The following is a 27,434-nucleotide window of genomic DNA, read 5'->3' as shown; positions in this document are numbered from 1 at the left end:
TACTAGCCCAAAGTTCAGCATATTCATCGAGCAAACTACTACCTTGGAGTATTATTATAAAAAAAAACATATATGATGTAATTTCTTTGTAATCATCGAAAATAATGTTAAGTGTATGGGTATTTTTCCAAGTAGGCCACTGACATCGATACGTGCGATGCATTGAGTGGGCCGGTCTGACAGTAAACTCCCGGGCCACTTTTTTCCCCCAGTCCGCCCCTGATTTAATCTAATTAGATGTAACATTCATGGATATCTCTGACACTGACTTTGCTAACATGATTGACCTGCGCAACACTTGCAGATAAAGACATCTTACTGTACACGGTGGTCCTAACTGAGCCCCGTAACGACACATGTACTTCTTCCGCAAACATAAACATGGGAAAATCCATATTTGCGCGTGCCTCTGCGGAGGATCCCTTGTTTGTCCACGTGGAGGGGAAAAACGGAAAAGCTGGGGTAAACTGTGCGCATGAATACGTTAGTGGTTATTTGCAGAGCTGCAGGTGGATGCTTGAATGACGGGACGCTGTTTTTCTTGGCTCCCCCTCCACTTTGGTGGTGGTGGTGGGGGGATTGTGGGGTGACCTACCTGCGTGTTTTTGATGTAATCCGTAAAAAATAAAATAATGACAAACATGAGAAGACACTGTGTTTCTGTGGTTGACTGGAATCGTTAATATTTGGAGAACATCACAAAAAGGATTTGATGTCCTGAGGTACAGCATTATAATCTTAAAAAAAAAATAACTTTCTGACAGGGGCTTTTCATTTTTAGCCACGTATTTGATGATAATATTGTAGATAATATTTCCATATTATCCCTCTGACATATGGCATTAATGGATTTATAATAAAGCTATGTTAAACTTGCTCTCATTGAGTACAACATACAACAGAATGGATAGGAAAGCCCTGGATTTGTTTTTATTGAACGCTAAATTTGATTAGATTCAACAGAAGTGCAGCGTGTTGTGGCTGTTGCTGTTTGAACCGAGTTTCTACAATGTCAGTGTAGTGAGAGGGACTCATTTCGCATGCACGTGGCCAAATACAAAGAAAATTAACGTGGATCTCAAGTCTAAAACTATTACTTATTATTATTATTATTGTCAACGCAAAATGCCTTGATAATATATATGCTAGATGTGCATAATAAAAGCCACAACTGCGTTATTCTTAAAATCATAATGCGTATTGCCATTAGCGCAGTTGCACTCCTTCTCGCTAGGGGGCAGTAGCGGGAAGTCGGGAACGCACTGGGCGCCTGGGTAATCGAGGAAACTCAAGAGATTCCTCTCCGTAGCTAACAGTAGCTAGCCGGCTGCTATTCTACTGGACAACGCAGTTGTGGTTGTTTTATTGGCCGTTGGCCATCCGCTTCTTTTGTCCCTCGTACTTCGGGGATTTCCTAATGCGCCGTCCGTGACTAAAGTGAGGCGGACACGTTTATAAACGCTGGATGTTCGGTCACTCTTGCTTTCCCACAGGATGCTAGGACATAATCAGCCAGCTAGCTAAGTTAGCTAGCCAGCCAACCTGCTAAAGTAGCCAGATAGCAGCACTGTCCGGATGCTTTGAACAGCTAAAAACGCAGCGGCTTTTGGGGAGTTTCTAGTCGGCCTCGCATGATGTCAAGCAACCGGCCACAGCAAAGCCCTGGCGGGGCGAGTTCAGTGCCAAGCACGAGTAATGTTAGCGGCAGCAGCAGCGCAGGAGGCACTGGGAACACAAACGGTGGCGCTGGGAGCAACGCCGTCACAAGTAACGGGAACAATTCTGGAAATGTTGTGCCCTCCCGGACCCCGACAGGAGCCAGCGAGGGGGGGTCGTCGGTGCCAACGTTGGCCGCCGTGCCGTCGTCCCGGGGCGGGTTCGCATCTCTGAGCAGACCCGTTGCGTCCTCGGGAAGCAGAAAGAAGTCCCTCCACCAAGCGCCCCTTTACAACGGCCTCTTGAACTCATACGAAGATAAAAGCAACGATTTTGTCTGGTTAGTTTTCTCCGCTGCTATTTTCACCAGACTGCAGCTACATGCTAGCGAAAGTTAACAAGTTAACATGTTTTCATTGTGTGTCTGTCTGTCTCTCTCTCGCTCTCTCTCTCTCTCTCCAGTCCCATTTGCTTCGAAATGATAGAAGAGGCACACATGACCAAGTGCGGGCACAGTTTTTGGTAAGTGTTGTTTCACAGCAGAGGCTTTGAAGTTAGCCGTTGGGCTGTGTTAACGGACAACAGAGAGCTTATCAGAAGCAACAACAAGTTATGCTATTTGTCAACAAAAATAACAGCGCAAAATGCCTGTTAGTGATGCTTACATGTAGGGACTGAGCAAGACAACTTTCCTCCTCCAGTTTACTTAACCCTTAGACAAACACTGTACACTATAAAAACAACAACTTTTTATTTGTTTCCCACTTGAAAATGAAAAACAGTCTTTGCATCATTGAGAGAAGCACTTTCTTGTTTCTAAACATGAATTTAAAGAAAAATAGTGCAACAAAAGGATAAAACGTCAACTCAAAACATGTACAAAAGCAGCGTGAGAATGGGCGAAGTCCATCTTTTAGCACCGTGAGGTATGGCGTAACTCAAGTACTACTAAGTAACGCTGTAATAGTGTTCTTTAGTGCACCGCTTCAGTCAGTTCCACAGTACTCAGTTGTCTCTCTGCTGCAGTTTCAAGTGTATACGGCAGAGTCTGGAGGACAGCAACAGATGTCCCAAATGTAACTACATCGTGGATAACGTGGATCAGCTCTACCCCAACTTCCTCGGTAGGTGTTTTCAGTCCGAGGGTTGAGGCTCAGGTCTGTCTGCTTTCAGCTGTCATAGAACACGCACATTTGCATGTCAAGACACGGTTTGCACTAGTGGTGTCACGGATCACGGATCGATCCGTGATCCGTTCGGATCACCCCTCACGGTTCGGATCACTCGTGAACCGCGGATCAATAGAGTATTTTTATTTTATTTTTTGACAGTGTAATCATCATAGTGTGTAATAAAGTTCTACTGCTGCTGTTCCTTTTCAAGTAACAAGTCCCCAAACATCAATGCAGAGTGTCAGTGAACAGATATAAAGCAGTAGTGTGTTCAGTGAACGGAGCAGCTTAGAAGCATTTAACGGTGAAGTCATGGCGAGCGGAGGAACGTCAGAAGCCGCGGCGTCATTTAAGTTGCAAGTTTGGGAACATTTTGTCTTCCCTGTAACGTATAATGACGGATGAGGGTGGTGGACAAAGCGTTACGGTATGTCGGCGTTATTTAAAGAGAAAGACACACGACAACAGCAAAACGTCGGCATGTCCACACATATGAAGAGACACCATCCCGTCTGTCAGCGACGGGGACACTCCGGTGTAGAAAACAAAGGATTTCTAAATCTGGTTAAAATGCTTGAGCCACGCTACGAAGTCCACTCACGCACCCACTTCAGTGTGACGCTGTTCCAGACCTCTATGAGAAGGAAAAGACTGTAGAGACTGCTTTCACCACGGCGGAGTGATTCTTAGTCCAGTGCTGTAGACACGCCCCCTCTGTGAGAGTCACACAGACACACACCTGGGGCAGGTGCTGTAGACACACCCCCTCTGTGAGAGTCACACAGACACACACCTGGGGCAGGTGCTGTAGACACGCCCCCTCTGTGAGAGTCACACAGACACACACTTGGGGCAGGTGCTGTAGACACGCCCCCTCTGTGAGAGTCACACACACACACCTGGTTCAGGTGCTGGCAGTATCAGAGTGAAGCTAGACAGGCCCAATAATATTCCAGTCACCACAGAAAGGTCGACCCTCTCCCCAGACAATGGAGATATTCTCACCTTTTTGAAAATAATGTCACAGTAATGGTAAACATTATTGTGTATTTGAATGACCTGACAGGAAGTAAACATAGACCCAAGTTGTTGCTGAGCAGTTCAGTTCAGTGTAAACAGTGGAAGCTAGCTCACTGGCTGTTTCTTTCTTTCAATATTGATGAAAGGACGAGGATATCAACATACCTCATGTTGCACTTAAACTTAACAGAATTCTTGAATGTATTATTTTTATTTATTTATTTAATTTTGTTTCAAATTGGACATCTTCAATATTTTTGTTATCATGTAAGACTATCGCCCAAAGTTCTTTGCTTTAAGTGTTCTTGAGATTCTTTAATTAATAAATGAAAGCAAAGTTATATTTGTCTCCTCTCCTTTTCTTTGTTGATCCGAAAAATGATCCGAACCGTGATCCGAATCGAACCGTGAGGTTTGTGATCGGTGACACCCCTAGTTTGCACATCAGCTGTACTGTTGCCACATAACCGTCGACGAATTAAGTCATTGGATATGTATTTATTTTCACCAGGACTGAAATGTGAAACGTTAGGGATTGTTCCTGTCTCTGTTGTTTTTACCGCAACTAAACCGACTCACCCAAAGTATCACTGCGTTACTGTGAAAGTCGTGTTCCCGTCATATACTAACGTAGCGTTTCCAACTTTCTCCCTCACCCCGTCCCAGTAAATGAACTGATCCTGAAACAGAAGCAAAGGTCGGAGGAGAAGAGGCTAAAATTGGATCATCCTGTAAGTATAACACCAGCTTACTGTTGCTGCTTTGTTTCTTCCTACATACACATTTTCACTCTCAATATTTACTGTTTTTATTTTTGCTTGTAACTGATGGGTGTCTCTGACCCCTGCAGAATGGGTCGAGGTGGCAGGTGTTCCAGGACGTGTTGAGTCCCGACCAGGAGAACTTGGACCTGGCTAATGTCAATCTGATGCTGGAGCTCCTGGTCCAGAAGAAGAAGCAGCTGGAGGCGGTGAGTGGGGGTCTACGGGTGATCACACACGCATTTCATCTTCTTTGGTGCCAGACCTTTCTAGCATTGTGCTTCTGCAGATGGCTGCTTGGATTCACGTAGAGCTGCACAATACTCCATGAGAGAAGATGCACAGGTGACTTTTAACCCGTCACTCTATGTTAAAAGACAAAGTAATTTACTAGATGCAAGATTCATACAGAGTGATGGGGGTTAACCATGCATGAGAGTTAAGTTTGACCACATAAAGGGATAGCTAGGATGTTTTGAAGTAGGGGTTGTATGAAGTACTCATTCATAGTCGGTATACACGGAAGCTGAGCACGTGTATATGTATATATATATATATATATATATATATATATATATATATATCTATATATCTATATATCTATATCTATATATATCTATATCTATATAAATATATAGATATAGATCGATAGATAGATAGATAGATAGATAGATATTCAACATTTTTAATGTAGGTCGATCATTTTGACTTGGTCATTTTAAAAGTAGCTCGCAAGCCAAAAAAGTGTGGGCACCCCTGTCCATCAACACAGAGATCGGTGGTGTGTCTCGGTTCAAAGAGTTCATTACAGTCATTTAGCAGACGCTTTTATCCAAAGCGACTTACAATTCAGAGTCTATCACATTTCTACACCGTAGGCACAACTACGGGAGCCATTTTTGGGGTTAAGTGTCTTGCATCAACATGCACCTAGCAGAGCCGGGGATCGAACCGCCGACCCTCTGATTGAAAGACGGCCCTGCTATCCACTTAGCCACAGTCGCCCCAACACAGAAAGCTCTGCTTCTCAGTGTTACAAATAGTTTCAGTCTACCGGTACTTCCTGGTTCACTTCACTCTCTGCTAGTTTGGAAGAAGAAGAAGAAGTGAAATGTTTCCATCTGTTATCTTTTAATCCAGGAGGAGTCGTTGTTTCCATATTCACCAGAACTCTGCTAGCATGTAGCCTAGCGTAGCACGTAAACAAGATCACGTGTATTATGTCTGTTGCGTTCAGGGGCAGTGGTTAAAGAATGGACATCCCGGTGTCACAGAACTGTTTCAGGCCAATATAACGCTGAGAATTGAGTTTTAAACTTCACATTATTGAGTTTCCTGCATCGAGTCGTAATCGTGAGAATCGTGATGCATCTAAGAATTAAGTTCCTCCCTCTCCCCTATGGTCTAGCGCTGCCTCCATCGGTTAGTTTGTTTGTCTCAATGTAGGACTTTGGTGAATCCGAACCATCCCTCAAGCCACACAGGAACACAAACTAACGATGTAGACCAGTCACATGCTCCATGTGCTTCATCATGTATTTGTTAAATCTGTTTCCATTGTGATACACCAACCGTTTTACCTCAGCCAAGCGTAGAAACTTGTTTTGCCGATATGAAACAATTTTCAAAAAGTTATCATCAGTGCTTCCACTTAGTTTTTTTTAAAGGAATTTCAAAAAAATCAAAGTTGCATCTTAACTGTTTTATAAACAGTCAGAAAAGGTGGTGTAGCAATTGTTAAGTCCTGAGTTAACTAGTGCGCATGCGTGTGACGCAGTTTTGTTCTAGAGGAACGGAAGACGTGTAACAGTTGTTCGTGGATACGTATTAAAGTAGTCTGAAACATGTACAGTTGTCGCTGGATTTATTGAGTTAACATGGTAGCAGAGGATGGCGGCTGGCAATTACAAAGTTCCGCCGCCGTTTGACGAGAAGAAGTCCTACGAGAGCTAGAAAAATGAGGTTGAAATTTGGAGGCTGGTGACGGACCTCGAGGAGAAGAAGCAGGCCTTGGCGGTCGCTTTATCGCTGACGGGAAGAGCGAGGGAAAGTGCAGTAGAAATTGCTGCAGTGGATTTGAACGACGATGAAGGAATGAATGTACTTCTCACGAAATTGGACGCTGTGTTTTTGAAAGAGGAAACGGATCGCCAGTACGAGGCGTACACAGAGTTTGACCGGATCACAAGAGAAAATGGCGTCTCCATGGTCGATTACATTGTCGAGTTTGAGCGCCGGTACAACAGAATACGTAAGTTCAAGATGGAGCTTCCAGATGCTGTGTTAGCTTTCAAGCTACTTGATACTGCAGGACTTAATGTTAAAGACAAACAATTAGCGCTTACCGCGTGTCCAAACCTATCGTTTGTAAACATGAAGTCAGCCTTGAAAAGAGTATTTGGCAATAATTCTCCACAAGAGGGAGCTGTTGACCTCCGTGTGTGTGGGGGTGCTGCTGACTGTGCCTCCTACACACGGTTTACTGGCAAACGTGAAAGTAATGTCAGGTCAAGCCCACAGATCCATACGGCTGTCCAAGGGACGAATCCACTGGACAGATACGGGAGAAGATCAAGATGTGCAGTCTGCCAAAGCACATATCACTGGGCAAAAGATTGTCCTCACAAAAATGAACATGCAAAATTAACAGAGGATGATAAAGTGACAGATGTTGAAGAATGCAACATTACTTTGTTGTCAAAAGAATCGTTGTCTGACACAGAGATATTCATGGTGCAGTCTCTAGGATCAGCCGTCATTGACACAGCTTGCACTAGAACTGTGTGTGGAGAAAAATGGCTTGATCATTACATGAGTGGACTAACACAACGTGAGTTACTGAAAATGGGGGACACAAAGAGTGTAAGAGCATTCAAGTTTGGTGATGGGAGAGTTGTTCATTCTACAAAGAAAGTGAAAATCCCAGCCATGATAGGACAGACTAGATGTCACATTGAAACAGAAGTGGTCCCAGTAAATATCCCATTGCTTTTAAGCAAAACTTCACTGAAAAGAGCAGGTGCTGTTTTAGACATTGAAAATGACAAAGCCACAATGTTTAAACAGCCAGTGAAACTTGAACTAACATCTTCAGGACATTACTGTGTGAACATCAGAGATGTGAGTAACCCAGATGAACATGAGCTCCAGAATGAGGATGACATTCTCACTGTGACAGAAAACATGACAACAAAAGAAAAACAGAAAGTTCTGTTGAAACTACACAAGCAATTTGGACACGCCTCTGTTGACAGACTGAAAAAACTACTGGCCTGCTCGGGTAATGCTGATGATGAATGCACCACAATCCTTAAGGACATTGTAAAGAATTCTGAGACGTGCATCAGATATAGCAAACCAAAGCCAAAGCCTGCAGTGGGTTTGCCCATGGCCTCAACCTACAATGAAACTGTAGCTGTGGATTTGCATGAGCTAGAGCCGGGAGTGTGGTATCTGCATGCAATTGACCACTTCACACGATTCAGTGCAGGGAGCATCGTCGCCACCAAGAAACCCAAAGAGATTGTGAAGCACTTTATACATTGCTGGATAAGTGTTTATGGTCCTCCACGCAGACTGTTCAGTGACAATGGGGGTGAATTCAACAACGAAGATATGAGGAACATGGCTGAAAGCTTCAACATTGAAGTGAAAACAACTGCAGCTCACAGCCCATGGAGCAATGGGCTTTTGGAAAGGCATAATCAAACACTCACTGAAATCCTGATGAAAGTGAAGCAGGACAATGGATGTGACTGGAGGATGGCCCTAGACTGGGCCCTGATGGCAAAGAACTCTCTGCATAACGTGCATGGCTACAGTCCCTATCCGCTGGTATTTGGACAAAACCCAAATCTGCCTTCAGTTGTCACTAATAAGCCGCCAGCTCTGGAAGGTACTAATATGAGTACTTGGATAGCCCAGCATATCACAACATTACATGCTGCAAGGAGAGCATTTACAGAAGCTGAGTCCTCTGAAAGGATCCAAAGAGCCCTTCGTAAACAACTGCGGCCCATTGATGACCGATACGAAACAGGGGACAAAGTCTACTACAAACGGGTGGATTGTACAGAATGGAAAGGTCCAGGTGTGGTCATCGGCCAAGATGGTGCGGTGATATTTGTGAGGCATGGAGCCACTTACGTTCGCGTACATCACTCCAGGCTTAGAAAAGTAGAGAGCCCACATGCAGTGCTGGGAGAAAGGGACATTCAGCTGGACGGGACTGAACATCATACAACATTACCAGAACCTGGCTGCAATGAGAATAACTATGACACTGAAAATGAAAGTGAGGAAGAGACGCCTACAAATGGTGAGGAGAACAGTGAACCCCCTCACACACCAAGACAGCCAGAAGGAGGTAGCCATGGTCAATCGGACGCATCACAGAACAACTCAACCACAACTTGTGAAGGCCTTCGTCTGAAAACTGGACAGGTAGTTACATACACAGACAGTGAGAGTGGCCAAGCACACACTGGAAAAATCCTCAGCAGGGCAGGAAGAGCCACTGGAACATACAAATACTGGTATAATTTGGAGTACATTGAGCCTGAGCAAATTTCTGGCACTACCGGTTCTGTTGACTTAGGACGAGTGCACAATCTTCAAGTGGTCCCATCTGAGCATGTCGAGTTATGTGCTAGCCATCCTGAAGAAGACATACTTATTGTGAATCATGATGCCTTCATGTCTGCCAAACACAGTGAACTCAGCAACTGGAAAAATAATGATGTGTTTGAAGAGGTGAATGATGAAGGCCAGAAATTCATCTCTACGAGGTGGGTGTGCACACTCAAGGAGACACCTGATGGTGTTGTACCTAAAGCGAGATTAGTTGCAAGAGGCTTTGAAGAAATTAACACTCAGGAGCTCCCTAAAGACTCACCTACATGTGCCTCGGAGTCTCTAAAAATGATTATGGCAGTGATATGTCAAAAGAAATGGCAGCTAAACTCTATGGACATTAAAGCAGCCTTTTTACAAGGCAAAGCGTTAACCCGAAATGTCTATATCCGTCCTCCCCAAGAAGCTCAGAGCAAGGGAATTCTATGGAAGTTAAAAAAGTGTGTTTATGGCCTTGCAGATGCGTCTCTGTATTGGTACAACAGAGTGAAAGACACTATGCAGCAGTTGGGAGCTGCTGTGTCACGAGTTGATCCAGCAGTGTTCTACTGGCTGGATGACTCCTGCAATGTGATGGGACTCCTTGCTTGTCACGTGGATGATTTCATCTGGGGTGGTTCAGAAACAGTCTCCACAACAGTCATCCCTCACTTGAAAGTTGCTTTTCAAGTTGGACGTGAAGAGCACAACAGCTTCAGCTACATTAGAATGGAGGTTCACTCTTTAGAGCAGGGATTCCCAAAGTGGGGTGCGCGCACCCCTGGGGGTGCGCGAGCTGCCTCTAGGGGGTGCGCGAGAGGAAAAGTGTAATGGCGGTCTGATGGTGTAATAATATTAAATATAAAAAAAAATGTAATTTTAATTAAAAAACTGTCAGGTGGGACATCTGAAGCTATCAGTCGTAAAAGAGGAGAGGGACAGAGAGAGAGAGAGGAATCGGAGGCGAGGGGAACGGAGAGGTGCGTTGGGGGGAGAAGAAATCAAGCCAGAGTCAGAGGAAGATGAGACGGCGCAGACTGGGAAAAAAAGAGGAAATATGATGAAAAGTATCTGTGTCTGGGCTTCACTTGGATTGGCAACGCAGATTCCCCAAAGCCACAGTGCGTGGTGTGCAGTGAGGTTCTGGCTAACAGTCTGAAGCTCTTATTTACGTCGCCACCTGAACACCAAGCATGCCAGTGCAAGTCAAAAGCCCCTTACATTGTTTATATCGAAATTGGAGGAGTTACAAAACAGCCAAAAACAACTGGAGTCTCATTCATGTGTTGGTCTATAAATGACGCACTACGGGCTTCATATCTGGTTACAGAATAGCGAGAAAGGGGCTACCGCACACAATCGCCGAAGACGTGAGCTTGCCAGCTGCCAGAGAGATGGTGGAATGTATGATTGGAGAGAGAGAAGCAAAAAAGTTGGACATGATCCCGGTGTCCAACAACACTGTGTCGCGCCGCATCGATGCTTTGTCCGAAGACATCCTGGCTACATTAGTCGCTCATTAATTGTAAATTAAATGTGATAATCTGCCTCTGAGCCTGTGCGTGTGTCCTCGCATCCGTATTGCTCTTTAAAAGTGACGCCTTGTGTCACTGAAAGTGATTGAAACTTTGTTGCAGTGTTTCAGGGCGTTTGCTTTGTTCCGATTCAGGGATTAATATGATACAATGTTGCTCTGTTGCTTCTTTTTTTTTTTTTTTATTAAGGGGGGGGGGGGGGGGGGGTGCGCGAACCCGGTCGGGATGTAGAAGGGGGTGCGCGGCCTAAAAAGTTTGGGAACCGCTGCTTTAGAGGATGAGATACAAGTGCAACAAAGTATCTACATAAAGAATCTACAACCCATTCCTGTGGACCCCAACAGAGCCACACAGCGAGAGGCTCCTCTAACAGACACTGAGACTGACATGTTAAAGTCGAAGATTGGCCAAATATTGTGGGTAGCAAGGCAGAGTAGACCCGACATAATGTGTGACATATCCATCCTAGCATCAAGTGTAAAGCATGCTGCTGTTCAGACTCTGCACTCTGCAAACAAACTTGTCAGGAAACTGAGATCAGAAGAGGTGATCTTGAGGTTTCAGCACTTGGGAAGAGACAGCTCGCTGAAACTAGTGGTGTTCAGTGATTCCTCGATGGGAAACCTTCCAGACGGAGGCACTCAAGGCGGACACCTGGTCATGCTTATGGGAGAGAATGGAAGATTTTCACCCATATGCTGGCAGTCAAAGAGGATCAGGAGAGTTGTCCGAAGCACCTTAGCAGGAGAGACTTTGGCACTTGCAGCTGGCATTGACAGTGCAGTCTTTTTGGCTACACTCTACTCAGAACTTACCACAGGTGATTGCACACGGAACAATTTGCCCATTGTGTGTGTAACGGACAATCACTCTCTTCTTGATGCTGTCAAGTCCACCAAAACAGTCACTGAAAAGAGACTCCGCCTCGAAATCAGCAGCGTCAAGGAGCTCGTCCACTCTGGGACCATCCAGCAGATTATGTGGTCAGCCTCCAAGGAACAGCTCGCTGACTGCTTGACTAAGAAGGGGACATCTGCACTTGTTCTGCTGAGGGCTCTCAGCGAAGGTGTATGGCAACTTAAAGGCTAAACGAGCTAATCAACAAAAGCCTTACTACCCTCAAACTCTAGTCATTAAAGTTGCAAGTTTAAACCTGTGTTTATATGTTTAAGGTTCTAAAAAACAAATGTTTGTTTTTGTGACTGTTTTTCTTTAAAGAGAAAGGGGAGTTTGTTAAGTCCTGAGTTAACTAGTGCGCATGCGGGTGACGCAGTTTTGTTCTAGAGGAACGGAAGACGTGTAACAGTTGTTCGTGGATACGTATTAAAGTAGTCTGAAACATGTACAGTTGTCGCTGGATTTATTGAATTAACAGTAATTCCTCAGAAACAATCAGAAATTCTCGTGATTCCAATCCTCACCGTCGCTCTGCCTGTGTATGTGGTGAGCACTCCCATTCTCCACTAGTTGAACCACATTATATGTCTGCAAATAGATGCTTTAGGCTGTGCTTAAAGAGTCATATGGAATCGTGTGTGTTCTCTTGCTGAGTAAATGCAGTAAAACCCGGCACACATTGCTATCTCAGTGTAGCCTGGAACATCCCCTTTGGTTCTCGTCTTGACAATCCGTGTGAAGTTCCAGGAAAAGAGAAGTAGGAGCCACAGCATATCCTGTTGACTACTGTCCTGTCACAGCAGCACACTCTGTTGAAGTGACAGCAGGCATCACGTTTTAAAACGGAGACATTCAGGTGCAGCTGTCACATGAAACGCTGTTGCGCTGTTAGTTTTCTTGACGGGTAGTCCAGTAGCAGTGAGGCTTAATGGATGCCACTTGTGTTCAGTGATAGTTGGCTAACACAGCTATGCTTTAACAGTGAAGCTTTGTATGGGACCTTTTTTCAGCCCATGTGACATCGATCACAGTATCTACACGTTGAATTGTAGTCCTAACACTCGGCTGCTACCAACGATAATTCTCATTGTTGATTTATTTGTCCATTATTTTCTAGATTTAATCGATTTGTTGTTTGGCCTATAAAATGGTGAAAAATGTCGATCTGTGTTTCCCAAAGCCCCAGATGACGTTGTCAAATGTCTTGTTTTGACCGCGACTAAAAGATATTCAGTTTACTGTCATCAAGGAGTAACACAACCAGAAAATATTCATATTTAAGACGCTGGACTCAGAGAACGTTGACCGTGTTGTTCTTCCAAAATGACTCAAACTGATTAATTGATAATCAAAGTAGATGATGATTCATTTAACAGTTGACACCTTATGAATTAATCGTTGCAGCTCTACTTCATACCAAGTGTGCTGCAGGCAAATGAAATGAACGATTGGAGCTTTTGCAGTATCTGAACCAGATTTGTCAAGAACTTTAGGTTTGTGGTGTCCGTGAAGAGGCAGGTTAGCGTTCATGCTGTTGCTTGAGGCTCTGTCTGTGTCTGTTGCCTTTCAATGAAATCCTGATGGAAATATGTGCTGTGGATGTAGTACCCTACCTTCTCTGGTGTTTTTATTAGTTTAGACTGCATGAAGAAATGGGCAGGACTTGGTGCTCTCGGTTCGTTTTGTAATGCCAGAAATGAGAAGCATGAGAAACTTGTGGCTGCAGTTGTCAAAGAGCGTCTTCCAACAACCCCTCTGGTCTGGGATGGTTTCCTGTAGTTGAAGTGAATAACATATTCTGTGCCTCGTATTCATCATTCCTTTTCTGCACAACGGCGCTTCAGTTTGCAATGCCAGAGATGGAAACAGTACGAGAACATTTTATTCCAGGAAAAGTACTCTTACCTAAAAGAAATAGTAAAATGATTTGTGTGAAAATGAACTTGTCTGGTGTGTCTCCACTAGGAATCCCAAGCAGCTCAGAGACAGATCCTCATGGAGTTCCTTAAAGAAGCCAGGAGGAACAAGAGAGAGGTACCGATGTGTTTAATAACTTCATTGTAACTATACTGCTGTATGGAAAGATATATTCATCTGTGTTTCTGGCTCCCTCAACAGCAACTGGAGCAACTGCAGAAAGAGCTCAGCTTTCTTGAAGAAGACATTAAGCGTGTTGAGGTAAAACAACAGAACCGTCATTTACAGCATGTTTAAATGGAAAGGTGGAGCAGCAGCACACGTGAAATGTTCTCTGTGTGTCATGTTGCAGGAGATGAGCGGGCTGTACTGTCCCATGATGGAGGCCGAGTGTACGGTGCCCAATGTTGAGGCTCCCTCACCTGCTCCCAGGTACAGCTCACCTCCATGTTCTATCTACGAGTCATCACAACCAACCACATTCAGCTTCTCTGATACAAACACACACATGCCTTACTGATTAAACCATTTTATATATATATATACCAGATCTAGATAGAATAGGACTGGATCTGAGTAGAATAGGACCCGGTTTAGTTTAGTTTATTAACTGGATCCCCATTAGCTGGCGCCTTAGCGGCCGCTAATCTTCCTAGGGTCCACTGGGTAGAATAGGACTGGTTCTGAGTAGAATAGGACTGGTTCTGAGTAGAATAGGACTGGTTCTGAGTAGAATAGGACTGGTTCTGAGTAGAATAGGACTGGTTCTGAGTAGAATAGGACCGGGTCTGGGTAAAATAGGACCAGATGATAGTGGGAGCAGACCTGGGTAGGATGAGAAGGAACTACTTTGTTAACCTCTAGTCAGGATGTTATGGCTGCCGTCCTCTGACTCATTGTCTGTTTGTTGTCTGCTCGTTGAGTAGCTGCAGTAGTATCATGGAGACACCAGACTACAGCCAGCCTCCAGGATTTGGTGGAACAACCCAGGTGAGAGACATGCTGGTTGGATTATCCGTTTCTTCAATGTTTACGTCTATTATCTGTTTTGTTTGCATATTGTTCATCAGCACATTTCTATAATATGGATGAAGGCCATGGTTTTGCTTCCAACGGAATATTAGAAAAAGTTCCATAGTTATTAAATGTCCACAAGCTCTCAGAAGTTTTGACACATACTGGAGTGGTCACAATGGATATGAACCTAAAGACCTGTCGGGCAAAACATTCTCAGTAAAACTATGAGTGAGCGTTAACAGAGTAAGTTCAGCACTGACTTGACTACTCTCTGTTTCTCCAGGGCAAAAGACAGACCTGGTACAACAGCACCTTGGCGTCCAGGAGGAAGAGGCTGACGGCTCATTTTGAGGATCTGGAGCAGTGCTACTTCTCCAACAAAATGTCACGCATCACAGGTACCAATCCCTCAGTGAATGGCAGCATCGCTCCCTCACAGCACAACATCTGTAGGCAGATATAAAATAGATATAAGAGAGGATTAAACTTCCTAACTAGCAGCTTATAACACATCATTAAAACTACAAAGGCCACGATTTCTTTCTTTTTTTAAGCAAAGCAACTTTTTAAACAATCATTTGAATTGTGCGTTTTTAATCAAATAACCACTCTCGACAACAATAACAAAGAAAAACGATAACATGTCGAATTTTAACTGTTCATGCCGATTTTGGTTCGGTTGAAATAAATAGTTGGAGCCGTCATCTGGAGCCTCCTACACCAGCTGCTGTAACAAAAGACAACAACAATAAAAACTTCTGTATCGGCCGATAGGACGCATCGACGATCGGCATCAAAAAGCCGATCGGGCTTCTCTACTCTACACATAGCGTACAGCTCGTGTCCCCATTGCTCCTTTGTGAACAGTATCTTAATAGTGTGCATCTACTGTGTCCAGATGAAGGCAGGAACCTGAACCAGTTGGATGATTTCATGGAGTGTCTGTCTAAGTTCACCCGCTACAACTCTGTGCGGCCGCTCGCCACCCTCTCGTACGCCAGTGACCTCTACAACGGCTCCAGTATTGTCTCCAGGTAGGAAAAGGAAAACATTGACTTCTTAAAGTAGTTTGTTTTTCCTTTATCAGCCCTCTCACTGTCAATGACTGCATTCTCACCTGTGTTCCAGTATTGAGTTTGACCGCGACTGTGACTACTTCGCCATCGCTGGTGTGACCAAGAAGATCAAGGTGTTTGAGTACGGCACAGTGATCCAGGATGCGGTGGACATCCACTACCCTGTCAATGAAATGACCTGCAATTCCAAAATCAGGTAGGGGGAGTCAATGCGAGTGTTACGGCTGCTTCTGATCTGCTTGTGAGAACCTGTTTCTACACACATTCAGCGTAGATGGTCATGCAGGTAGAATGTGCTGACCCCTACAGCGCTGCTGTCTTCACTTAGAAAATCAGATCTACTTTTGTCCCCACATTTCTGCTCTGCTGGGCCGTGAGTTGTCGTGTTGTGCAGGCCCGTAAACATCAAACTCATGCATCAGATTTGTAAAAACATACTTTGTTAAAATCATTCTAGAAACCACGGCCTGAGTCGAGACGAAGAGCGAATGAAGCAACTATTAGGAACAAATTGTGATCTTGTGACGTGATCCCCACCTTGTTTGTTGTAGCTGTATCAGCTGGAGCAGCTACCACAAGAACCTTCTGGCCAGCAGTGATTACGAGGGTACCGTCATCCTGTGGGATGGATTCACCGGCCAGAGGTCCAAAGTCTACCAGGTATGATCCTCAGGAGGCTTCACACAGCTGAGCTGCTGGTGATAGAAGTCGTTGTAGCATGTATGACATTGTCTATCAATCAAGGCTGTGTCTCTAACATGCAGTTAGCCTACTTATACAAGTCTAGCTGGGTTTAAATGATTATGGCCCATCAAATAAGAAATAGGTAGAAAATAAGAGCCCCTCTTCCATAGATTCTTGCTGGAGGAGACCAACACTTCAGTGGGCTGAACTCAACTTTAACACTTATTTAAAGAGAAACAAATGTCACTTTTTTAAGCTGGTTCACCTGTTGCACCCGTTGAAACACGAGAGCGGAGGATGTTATTTTGGCACCGGTGGCATCGATCTTGAGGAGTATACGAACATCAACAGTGACATCAAATGTGGTGATGACAAGATAATAAAATCCTTCCCCAACCAGAAAGTCTGGATAATTGAACACGTGAGGGCACGATCCAAAAAAGCTGTTAGGAAGCATGCAGCATCATCACAGCAAGACTGAAGGCATCAAGGAGGCAAAGAGGAGGTGTGAAGAGAGAGTGGAGAGAGACCTCAACACCAACAGCACTAAAGATATGAGACAGGAGATCCAGAATGTCACAGGCTACAAAAGCAGGAGTGCTCCCATCATTTGTGAGGCCACATTACCAGATGAGCTGAACACCTTTTATACTCGCTTTGACCTCCTCAACAAAGAGTCAGCTGTCAAGTCTGCCCCGCCTCCAGAGGACCGCCCACTGTCGGTGTCCTCAGAGGATGTGAGGAAAACCCTGATGAGAGTGAATATGAGTAAAGCTGCTGGACCTGTTAACATCCCTGGTCCTGTACTAAGAACATGTACCAACCAGCTAACTGATGTCATCACTGATATTTTCCACACATCACCGTCACAGGAGAGTTCCCACCTGCTTCAAGACAGCCGCCATCATCCCTGTACCTGGAACGTCTGCAGTGTCCAGTCTAAATGACGATCGCCCTGTGACACTCAGCCCCATTCTGATGAAGTGCTTTGAGGAACTGGTTCTCCAGCACATTAAAAACAACATCCAGCCTGGAACCTCACCCGTTTGCATTACTGATTGGTAAACGTATCACTCTGGTTTTTAGATTTCCTCACAAACAGACCCCAGCACCTCCTCTAGTGCTAAACTCCGGAGCCCCCCAGGGCTGTGTGCTCAGCCCCCTCCTGTTCACGCTGTACACCCGAGACTGCTGCCCCAAACATGAAGAGAACTCTGTTGTGAGCAGGACAGGAGGGCTCTACAGCATGTGATTGAAATCACCCAGAACATCATCGGTTTCCAGGATATTCAAAGACAAAACCCACTCCAGCTGCTGTCAGGTAAGAGATGCAGACGTATCAGCTGTGGAACCACCACGCTTCAGAGCATCTTCTTTCCTCTGGCTGTAAGATTCCTCAATGCATCCTCCACCCTCCACTGTGCATGTGTTTTTTCTTGCAGCATCCTGGGCCTACAAACTGCATTTTGTTGTGCAACCCTGTTGTATAATGGCAATAAATGAACATTGCAACCTTGTGACTTTGTAGAGTTGATGTAGAGGAAACACTGCACCTTTTTTAAGGTTCCTTGTGCTTTCCTTTCAGGAACATGAAAAAAGGTGTTGGAGTGTTGACTTCAATCTAATGGACCCCAAGCTGTTAGCCTCCGGTTCTGATGATGCGAAAGGTAACGGAGGACCAGGAATGCTTTGTCATCATTCCTCTTCTCAGCTCACAGAAATGTTCATGTCTGTTCATTGTGTTTCAGTGAAGCTTTGGTCGACCAATCTCGATAATTCGGTGGCCAGCATTGAGGCCAAGGCCAACGTCTGCTGTGTGAAGTTCAGCCCAACCTCCAGGTATCATCTGGCCTTTGGCTGTGCAGGTGAGCTCAGGGCTGGTTCATTCTTTTTTTTGTTCATCACATTGACAGAAATGGGCCTCCTTAGACTCAGGCCTTCCAATCAGTTCATTTATTTCGGATGTTAGAAGTCAAAGGGGGGGTGAGAATAAACCCCAGGCAGAGAAACTTGTTTTTCTTCTCATCGTGATGTATCAGTGTCGTTACACTCGCCTCACACCACTGCAGTTTGTCCTCGTACACAGCAACATTTCTTTTGTGGTTTCTTCGGTGGTCCAGACACACTCCTGCGCACTTCATTTGTTACTCTCTCGAGGGAGAGATGAGAATTTGAAATCTTCTCTTGTACAACAATCCTTCAAGTCCTGATCCAATCCTGTGTCTCCAAGGTCCAAGTCCACTGAGCCCGAGGACAGAAGACGTTGAAGTTGTTGGTTTACTGTCTGTAGTAAAGTTTGGATGTTGGAATAACAGCCAGCAGGCACCGTGTAGCGTTCACTCAACCAAGGCATTGCCCCATCATTGCACCATGGCGGCCTGGCTTGGTGGTGACTCGATGTGATCGACACTGAATGAATGCATACTTATATTATTTTTCTGTTTTCTTTTTGCTCGCAGACCACTGTGTCCACTACTATGATCTACGCAACACGAAGCAGCCCATCATGGTGTTTAAGGGCCACAGGAAGGCCGTGTCCTACGCCAAGTTTGTCAACGGAGAGGAAATAGTTTCTGCGTAAGTCCCTTCACCCTCATGTTCAGCTGATGATGTTCTTCTATGTTCATACACAAGTTAGTACACAATCTATACAGACTAAATATTGTATGCTTGTAATTCGGGATGCCCTCCCGAAACCCAGTTCTAAACAGGAACCGGTTCTAAATAAGTAAAACCCGGAGTATCGATGTGGTCCAGAGCTAGCGGTTCTGCTGTTGGTTCTCTGTGTCTTTGTCTCCGGCTCAGTACAGCGTGAGACTCCCATCAGGATCAGAGAGATGAAAACACTGTAGAACTCTGGTCGTCTCAAACACGATAAAACAACATGTGACCAACAAGCACAACATCACTCTGTTTGTGGAGCAGCCGTCAGGTCACGGTAGTGATGTCATACATTAGTGATGTCACACGGAGTTTGATCACAAGCAATCAATTTGATCAATGAAAGATAATCACTTAGCTGAGAACGTATTTTAAACATGTTAGAACTCAAGAAAGACTATTTGTTTACATACAAGAAAAACAAAACAAAGTCAATACTTTTCATAATTAATTGTCTTTCTGTCTCACAAAATAATCAAAACGAAACGATAAGAGTATCTTGAGGAACCGAACCGACCATCAGAATCACTGAGTACTAGTGGTGTCACGGATCACGGATCGTTCGGATCAGCCCTCACGGTTCGGATCACTCGTGAACCGTGGATCAACAGTTCTTTTTTTTAATTTTATTTTTACAGTGTAATCATCATAGTGTGTAAAGCTCTACTGCTGCTGTTCAAGTAGCAAGTCCCCGAATATCAATGCAGAGTGTCAGTGAACAGATATAAAGCAGTAGTGTGTTCAGTGAACGGAGCAGCTTAGAAGCATTTAACGGTGAAGTCATGGCGAGCGGAGGAACGTCAGAAGCCGCGGCGTCATTTAAGTCGCAAGTTTGGGAACATTTTGTCTTCCCTGTAACGTATAATGATGGATGAGGGTGGTGGACAAAACGTTACGGTATGTCGGCGTTATTTAAAGAGAAAGACACGACAACAGCAAAACATCGGCATGTCCACACACATGAAGAGACACCATCCCGTCTGTCAGCGACGGGGACACTCCGGTGTAGAAAACAAAGGATTTCTAAATCTGGTTAAAATGCTTGAGCCACGCTACGAAATCCACTCACGCACCCACTTCAGTGTGAAGCTGTTCCAGACCTCTATGAGAAGGAAAAGACTGTAGAGACTGCTTTCACCAAGGCAGAGATTCTTAGTCCGGTGCTGTAGACACGCCCCCTCTGTGAGAGTCACACAGACACACACCTGGTTCAGGTGCTGACAGAAGTATCAGAGTGAAGCTAGACAGGCCCAATAATATTCCAGTCACCACAGAAAGGTCGACCCTCTCCCCAGACAATGGAGATATTCTCACCTTTTTGAAAATAATGTCACAGTAATGGTAAACATTATTGTGTATTTGAATGACCTGACAGGAAGTAAACATAGACCCAAGTTGTTGCTGAGCAGTTCAGTGGAAGCTAGCTCACTGGCTGTTTCTTTCTTTCAGTATTGATGAAAGGACGAGGATATCAACATACCTCATGTTGCACTTAAACTTAACAGAATTCTTGAATGTATTATTTTTATTTATTTAATTTTGTTTCAAATTGGACATCTTCAATATTTTTGTTATCATGTAAGACTATAGCCCAAAGTTCTTTGCTTTAAGTGTTCTTGAGGTTCTTTAATTAATAAATGAAAGCAAAGTTATATTTGTCTCCTCTCCTTTTCTTTGTTGATCCGAAAAATTATCCGAACCGTGACTCCTGAACCGTGACTCCTGAACCGTGATCCGTGACACCCCTACTGAGTACTAGTATTAATACAACCCTAACGTTACCCGTCTCCACTTATGATGTAGGCCCCATACAAAAAGCTTTACGTTGTGTTGACAAAAATACCCACAATGAAGCACTTTAAAAGATGCTCAGATTTACAGGCTGACGATGACTAATCTTCTCCCTCAGATTAGTGACTGGTTGAGTGTGTTTCCACCTTTGTTGGACAGGTCCACGGACAGTCAGCTGAAGCTGTGGAATGTCAACAAACCTCACTGCCTGCGCTCCTTCAAGGGTCACATCAATGAGAAGAACTTCGTGGGCCTGGCTTCCAATGGAGACTATGTTGCCTGTGGTGAGCATTGATTGAAAAACAAAGCATTGCCTTGATATTTGCTCAGCCGTGCAGCATTCTAGGACAGCATGTGAGTAAAAACATCCCCTTTTTTTCTTACTGTGTGTGTACAGGCAGTGAAAACAACTCCCTGTACCTCTACTACAAAGGGCTGTCAAAGACGCTGTTAACATTCAAGTTCGACACGGTGAAGAGTGTCCTGGACAAAGACAAGAAGGAAGACGACACCAACGAGTTTGTCAGCGCTGTCTGCTGGAGAGCGCTGCCCGACGGAGTGAGTTCAGCTCATTGTCCCACCGTTCATGTTACACAGGCTGCACCGTGAGGAAGATCACACACACGGGTCCATCACAGCTGGCTGCTCTTCCTCTTGTCAAGAGGAAAAACATGTTTGAGCTCTGAACAGATAGATTATATACATATGTTGTTTTCATGTATATTGTCCTATAAGTGATGCATTATTCATGTGCAACTTACACGATGTTTTATGAATAATGCTTTGTTTTTCAGGAGTCTAATGTCCTGATTGCTGCAAACAGTCAAGGAACAATTAAGGTTTGTATTTTGTACTAATATGAACTGTTGGGATCTAAAGGAGCGTGTTTGGGTTATCAGCATTTAAGAAACTGAATTCTTGACATCAATAGAATTATTAATGTATGTAACAATTATTAATGATTATTAATAACAACGGGGCACCACCCTGCGAACAGGGACCAATAACCAAACGATAAAACTAAGTCTCATAATTAGTAGTCACTCATAATGTCAATAGTCTGCGTATGACTATACATTCAGTGACAGTGAAGGTTTTAAGTTCGAGCACAGGCTACTACATACAGTCTTATCAAATACATATGCACAAGTAATCACAGACGACTGCTCCTGAAAGTATAACAGAGTTTATTAAATCAAAATAATAAATGATCAGATCAATTAATATTGCAACCAACAAACGTTATCATACAATTTTATATGCCTAAACTAAAGAATGAATAAAATGGATGAGGGTGTATGTCTGTGTGTGTGTGTGTGTGTGTGTGTGTGGGTCTGTGGGTGAAAAGGAAGGAGAGTCTTACAGCTACCGCTAAAGACTACAAAGATGGCGGCGTCGAGTGACGCGGGCCAAAATGGCAGTGAGACTGCTGTACGTAATCACGTGTGCCTGGGCAGCACGTGATGTGAGGCGATCGTTTCAACGGGGTTTCCCCAGGGGCAGAGATAGAAAGAGAGCAAAGGTGGGGGTCATGAATCAAACTTCTGCGTGCGGTCCGCGTTGTAGTGAGAATGGGGAAGCTTCTCTGTTCCGTAATGATTGCGCAATATCTCAATATCACGCGACAGTAACTTAAACACACAAAAACACGGGAATATCAACATATAAATGAATGACCTGAATTAGATTTAAATTAATTTAAGCTAAGCTATGCCCAGATGCCAAGAATCTTACTTGTCAATGCGTCGTTGCAACGTTGAAGTGTGTTCGTGGAAAAGTGGTCCGTTTCCTCGTCAGGAAGGGGGAGCAGGGGGAGCTTGCGGGTCGGCGCGGCGTTTGAGCCGGCTTCGGGCCGTCGTGGCGTGGCTCGCTCTGGAGCGAAACGCAGACGTGATCTATCCTCGCTGCAGGGAGGACAGTTTAACTTCGGCTGAGACGACGTGGTCCGTACGTCTCCCGGTAATCATCGGTCAGGAGAGGAATAGACGCCTTCCTGCCGGAGTGTGCACAAAAAGAAAAAGAAGCAAAAAGCGGAGAACGGATCGCTGAAGCAGATTCGTTATCGCGGGCGGAGTGGGCTCAGCGTGGAACACTGTCGTTTCGACCAGCGAAATGGCTTTGTGACCTGACAGGGTTTGAGGAGGGGAGAAGGGCCGTTGCTTCCTCGTGGCCAGCGTCGCGCTGGCGGGGAAGCTGGATCGTCTGTGGCCTGGACGTGGGTCCGGGCGAGGAGAGCGGTTGCGTGCTCCCTAACTCAACCGAGGTCGAAGGGAGAAAGCGTGGAGGTCCGGGGCGAAGAGAATGTTTGCGTGCCTCCTGTTACCCCGGAGGGAATGTTGGAAAAAGCTTGGAGGTGGGGGCTGCAGGTAGTTTTGTAGAACAGCCAAGCGAACCACAGGAGTCCTGGGTTCGCTTGGCCTTCGGCCAATGAGATTGCAGCGGTGCATTCAGGTGACTTCAGGAACCATAGTTTTTTTGGGGGGGAGGGGGAATTCACACCCGAGTGTGAAATTCCTTTGCTCTCCTCAAACTAAAAATCAGGATGAAACCTTTGCTTGACAAAGTGAAAGCCTGATTCTCTTTGTTCACAGCACATGTTGAAGCCATTTGGTCAGACCCCAACAGAACTAATAACTACAGGCCTACTATAATATATAGAATACAGTCCAGTATGTAAACTGTTGTTTCCAAATGTTTCAAGTACACAAAAAGCACCGTTTTCCCCTTTTGTTGTTCAAAGTCCCATTGACAGAAATCTCAAAAGCTCACGACATCACATTAACAGTGTCCCCATGGCTCGATACCACTGGGGATGGGTGAGAAAGAACGTATTGTAGTTTCACTGCGTGTTGGGGTTACATGTCCAGTGTGACGTTTAATTAGTCTCATAACCTGCGCACATAAAACCAGGCATGTGCACGAGACATGAGCGAGTAGAAAGCATCGTACCCGTACAGCAGAAGCTCTGCTCTGCCTGCACCAGTGGGACCAGTGTGATCTTCACCCTCGCTACGCGCTCACGTGTGAGACCTCGGAGGATGCAGATGTCTCCTCTCCTTTGATTGGTCACTTTCAACACTCGCGGCCCCTTTTTTGTTTGTTGGTTTGTTTCTGAGATGCCGATGACTGCTTATGAATTTCTTTCTTAAAAATGCATATGTATATATAGAATACAGGTGTGTGAATCTTCTTCACTGTTCTCTTGATGTCAGAGCTAAACATAGAGGACACACGTTGACCAAATGGACTTTTATAACTGAAGTCACGGGAAGCATGTGGCAAACCTTGTTTCCCCAGCGCATACAGTAAACAAAATCAATACCCTCAAACAATATTAAAAATATAATACAGAAATCTGTTAACTTTGTGTAAGGCCTACTTGCTCCGACATAAGAAGCTGGTTGTTCTCTCAGACCACTGCCTTCCGTCGCCTGTCAGCAATCAAACCTAACCTCCAATCAACAGTCGTGGTTTTTTTTTTTTTAAGTGACTAATCAAAAGAGTGAAGACATCAACCACTGTCGATTGCATATTTGCCTCCAAAGTCTCCAAAAATGTGCTTTACGAGGGAGCAAGTGTCGGGACATGTCGGGGGGGAGAGAAGAGAGTCTGTCTGTGGAGATGGTCACCAGGCAGCACCCTCCAGTTCTGACTAAATTAAACCGATGCACAACCTGCATTCTCTCTAGTGTCCACCATAGAAGTCTATGAGAAAATGACTCTACTTCTCTCTTGATGTATTACCTCAGTAAACATGAGTTTATGGTCTCAATCTCTAGTTTCAAGTCTTCTTCAATACACATGATGTTTATTTTGTAAATGATGGTCAATTTACAGTCAAATAGACCATAAAGCAGGGGATGCTTTAGGCTCTATGTAGTCTACAGCTGTATCTTCACCCTATCTGTATCAAGTTCCCGCCATAGGTCACTTGTATTGTTAAAGCAGTGACTTTGCTGATCTTACTGTTTTAACCCTTTGTTTCCAGTGACATAACGGGTCCATCTCTTCTCTCCGTACAGGTTCTTGAGCTCGTCTGAAGGCCACGTCTTCAGTGTGTGAGATAGAACGTCCATCAGCTCCTCTGTGTTTGATAGAGGATCAGTCTGATGCAGGGAGGAGCCCAGACCGCCCGCTGAACCAGGATACCGACAACAGCGGGAGAGAAAGGAACCGAACCCCCGTCTTCTTTTTAATGAGCTGCAGCAGAAAAGACTTTGGAGCAGGACGTCTGTACAGCCGGAGGAGACGTGCCGTCATTTTACAGCAGAAGAAACCAGGACCTAGCTTGGGCACACAAATGGAACAAGAGACTTTAGCAAGCTTCTTTTTTTATTTCTTGAAGGTAAAATGATATCAGCTACAATAGAAACACCTCTTTATGATTTTAGGTCAAATCAAAACTTGTACCCTTTTTTTTTTTATTGTTATTAAGCTGTTGCTCTCGAGGGTACATCCATCCGAACGCTACCAGTGTGATGCATTGTTTTCCTTTTTAAAGGCCAAAGCACAAGACAAAATCACATGCAGAAATCATGTATTTTACCCCCCCGCCCCCACACACGCACCTACATACATTGTTTGTCAACCAACTGTTTTCCCTCTTTACATGTAGTTATTTTTGTGTTCTTCAGATTGGGAGAAACCAGTTTTAATAAATAAGACTTGAATTTCATCCTGTCGAGCGTACCGTCGGTTCCTTTTGTGGCTGAAGAGTGTAGACGGTCGGGTGGTGTACGGAGGTCATGGGCAGCCATTCTCATGTAGCTTATGGCATTGGTCTGCAATGCCACATCTAACTGGATTATTTCTCCACTTACACGAGCTGCTTGTTGAAAAAGGAATCACAGAATCAACATGTAGTTTTCTTTAAAGTATCAAAGGAATTAGTGTTCACATACTGGAGGTTAACACAGCTGTGCACAACATCGTCACGGAGAGGATTTTGGTAAACACCGCCAAGACCTACCTATTTTATGATAACTGAGTGAGAGAGGTGTTTTGTATTTGTATAACTGAATAAATTATTTCAAAACAATTTGGTCCCGTTTGGTCTTTTTTTAATTTTTATTAATTACAAATATTTATTTTTGGCATTTCAACCATTCTCTTAACCGCCCATGTGAGACTGAGCCGTGTTTATCGTGGGTGTTTCCACCTTGTGTGAAATGTAATCCTTTAAACATGTGAAAGCTGAAGGAGACAAATGTTTACTCTGTGGCTCACCACAAAGACTAAACTTCATGGGAGACATGAAACTGAAAGTTCTAAAAAATGAATGTGATATTGCTGCAATTTTTAAAATGTGCCACAATCAATGTCATTTCCAGGGAGTTTTGACATATTTGTTTGCAGACCTGTATTTGCCTTTTAAATCATTTACAACCATTTCACAAGAAATGTTTTGTTTGTTACTTAATGGTTCATTGATTTGTTCATAAATAAAGGCCTCAAGATTGTTCCGTTTCATATTTTCCTTATACTGTAGGTAACATCTTATTTCTCACTTCTTATAATTGAAGGCAGTCATAATGTAGTCATTAAGAGCATGTCCGTCTACAATTGAGTCGTGTGAATATTTTGCAGCAGAACTATAAAGGAAGTTTTATAGTATAATAAAATATAATATAATAGTTCAACACCACCGTTCAAAAGCTTGGCATCCTGAGCCATAACAGCTTGACTCATAACTGAGAGGACCACTCTATTTATGAATGGTCTTTCATGGTTTTAGGTTGTAGAAAGTCCTTTTTACGCACAGGTGTTTTGTTTTGTACATCGAGAACAAAACGCTGCACAAAGACTCAACCGGACTGATAACTGAGAGGGCAGAAAGAGACAACGAAATCCCTCTGAGCAACAGTTGAACAAAAGAAACTGGAAGCTCAGCATCAAAACATGGAACAGCTTCCGGTTTCAGTGTCAAGTGTTTCTCAATAATGCAGCCTATAACATTTCCCCTTATTGGATTTATAAAGTATTTATCTATCTATCTAAAAATGCCAGAAATACATTGATTTGGTGAAATCAATCATATCTGACACTACTGCAGCAATAATTCTAATATATCTCACCTCATACATGGTGAACCACTACAGCCTCTTAACACAGGAAGGTAGGGTGCATGGTTCACAGTGGTTGGTAAGGGGCTATCATTAAAATATGACTCCAATAACATCTAGTGACAGCTGTGGGAAACTGACACTGGTGGACTATTTTAAGTGTCTTGAAAACGCACACTTTTTGATCACTGATACCCAGAACAAAATGGCCTCTTGGTTGGCCTTTGTGTGTTGACGCAGCCACATGCTACTTTAACATTTTATCTTAGGACCTCAAAATGATGTGAAACCAAGTGATATTTTAACAATGAGATTATAACTCTTAATGTAACAACTATTACAAATGTATCAAATCAAATGATGTTGAAGTGTTTACTACATTCAAAACAGGTATGAGTAAAAGCAATGCCACGATTATGACTTCTGAAAAATGTAAATATTAGCTCGTGGCTTTCTGTTCTGTTTTTTTGTTTTTTATTAATTTACTTGTTTTTTAAAATTTCTTCATCCTCAAGTGCTTTCTGGCAGAAATGGGTTTCCATAGAAACAACTGCGGTGAGGGAGAAATGGAAAC

The 27,434-nt window shown here is 44.0% G+C and overlaps 1 protein-coding gene across 1 annotated transcript; it reads left to right on the top strand.

Moving 5' to 3' along the window:
* The first annotated feature begins 1,319 nt into the window (after positions 1-1,319).
* Positions 1,320-26,122, top strand: cop1 (COP1 E3 ubiquitin ligase). Its single transcript, XM_079284856.1, has 20 exons — positions 1,320-1,996; positions 2,119-2,178; positions 2,683-2,780; positions 4,515-4,579; positions 4,699-4,818; positions 13,618-13,686; positions 13,771-13,830; positions 13,922-14,001; positions 14,496-14,559; positions 14,870-14,984; positions 15,485-15,620; positions 15,715-15,858; positions 16,214-16,322; positions 17,932-18,013; positions 18,095-18,211; positions 18,806-18,923; positions 20,958-21,082; positions 21,196-21,356; positions 21,593-21,637; positions 24,821-26,122. The coding sequence occupies exons 1-20, from the start codon at positions 1,632-1,634 to the stop codon at positions 24,836-24,838; spliced, it is 2,151 nt and encodes a 716-aa protein (XP_079140982.1). The 5' UTR covers positions 1,320-1,631; the 3' UTR covers positions 24,839-26,122.
* The last annotated feature ends 1,312 nt before the right edge of the window (positions 26,123-27,434 follow it).

The sequence above is a fragment of the Melanostigma gelatinosum genome, assembly GCF_949748355.1.
Source record: "Melanostigma gelatinosum genome assembly, chromosome: 15".
Lineage (NCBI taxonomy): Eukaryota > Metazoa > Chordata > Actinopteri > Perciformes > Zoarcidae > Melanostigma > Melanostigma gelatinosum.
The sequence above is the reverse complement of the archived record's forward strand: the minus strand, read 5'-3'. Positions and strand labels throughout refer to the sequence as shown.

Excerpts from the sequence above, each read along its gene's own strand:
- cop1 (XM_079284856.1), top strand. The coding sequence starts at position 1,632 with ATGATGTCAAGCAACCGGCCACAGCAAAGCCCTGGCGGGGCGAGTTCA. Across the intron at positions 15,621-15,714 it reads GGCTCCAGTATTGTCTCCAG|TATTGAGTTTGACCGCGACT; the intron begins GTAGGAAAAGGA and ends CCTGTGTTCCAG. Across the intron at positions 18,014-18,094 it reads CGGTTCTGATGATGCGAAAG|TGAAGCTTTGGTCGACCAAT; the intron begins GTAACGGAGGAC and ends ATTGTGTTTCAG.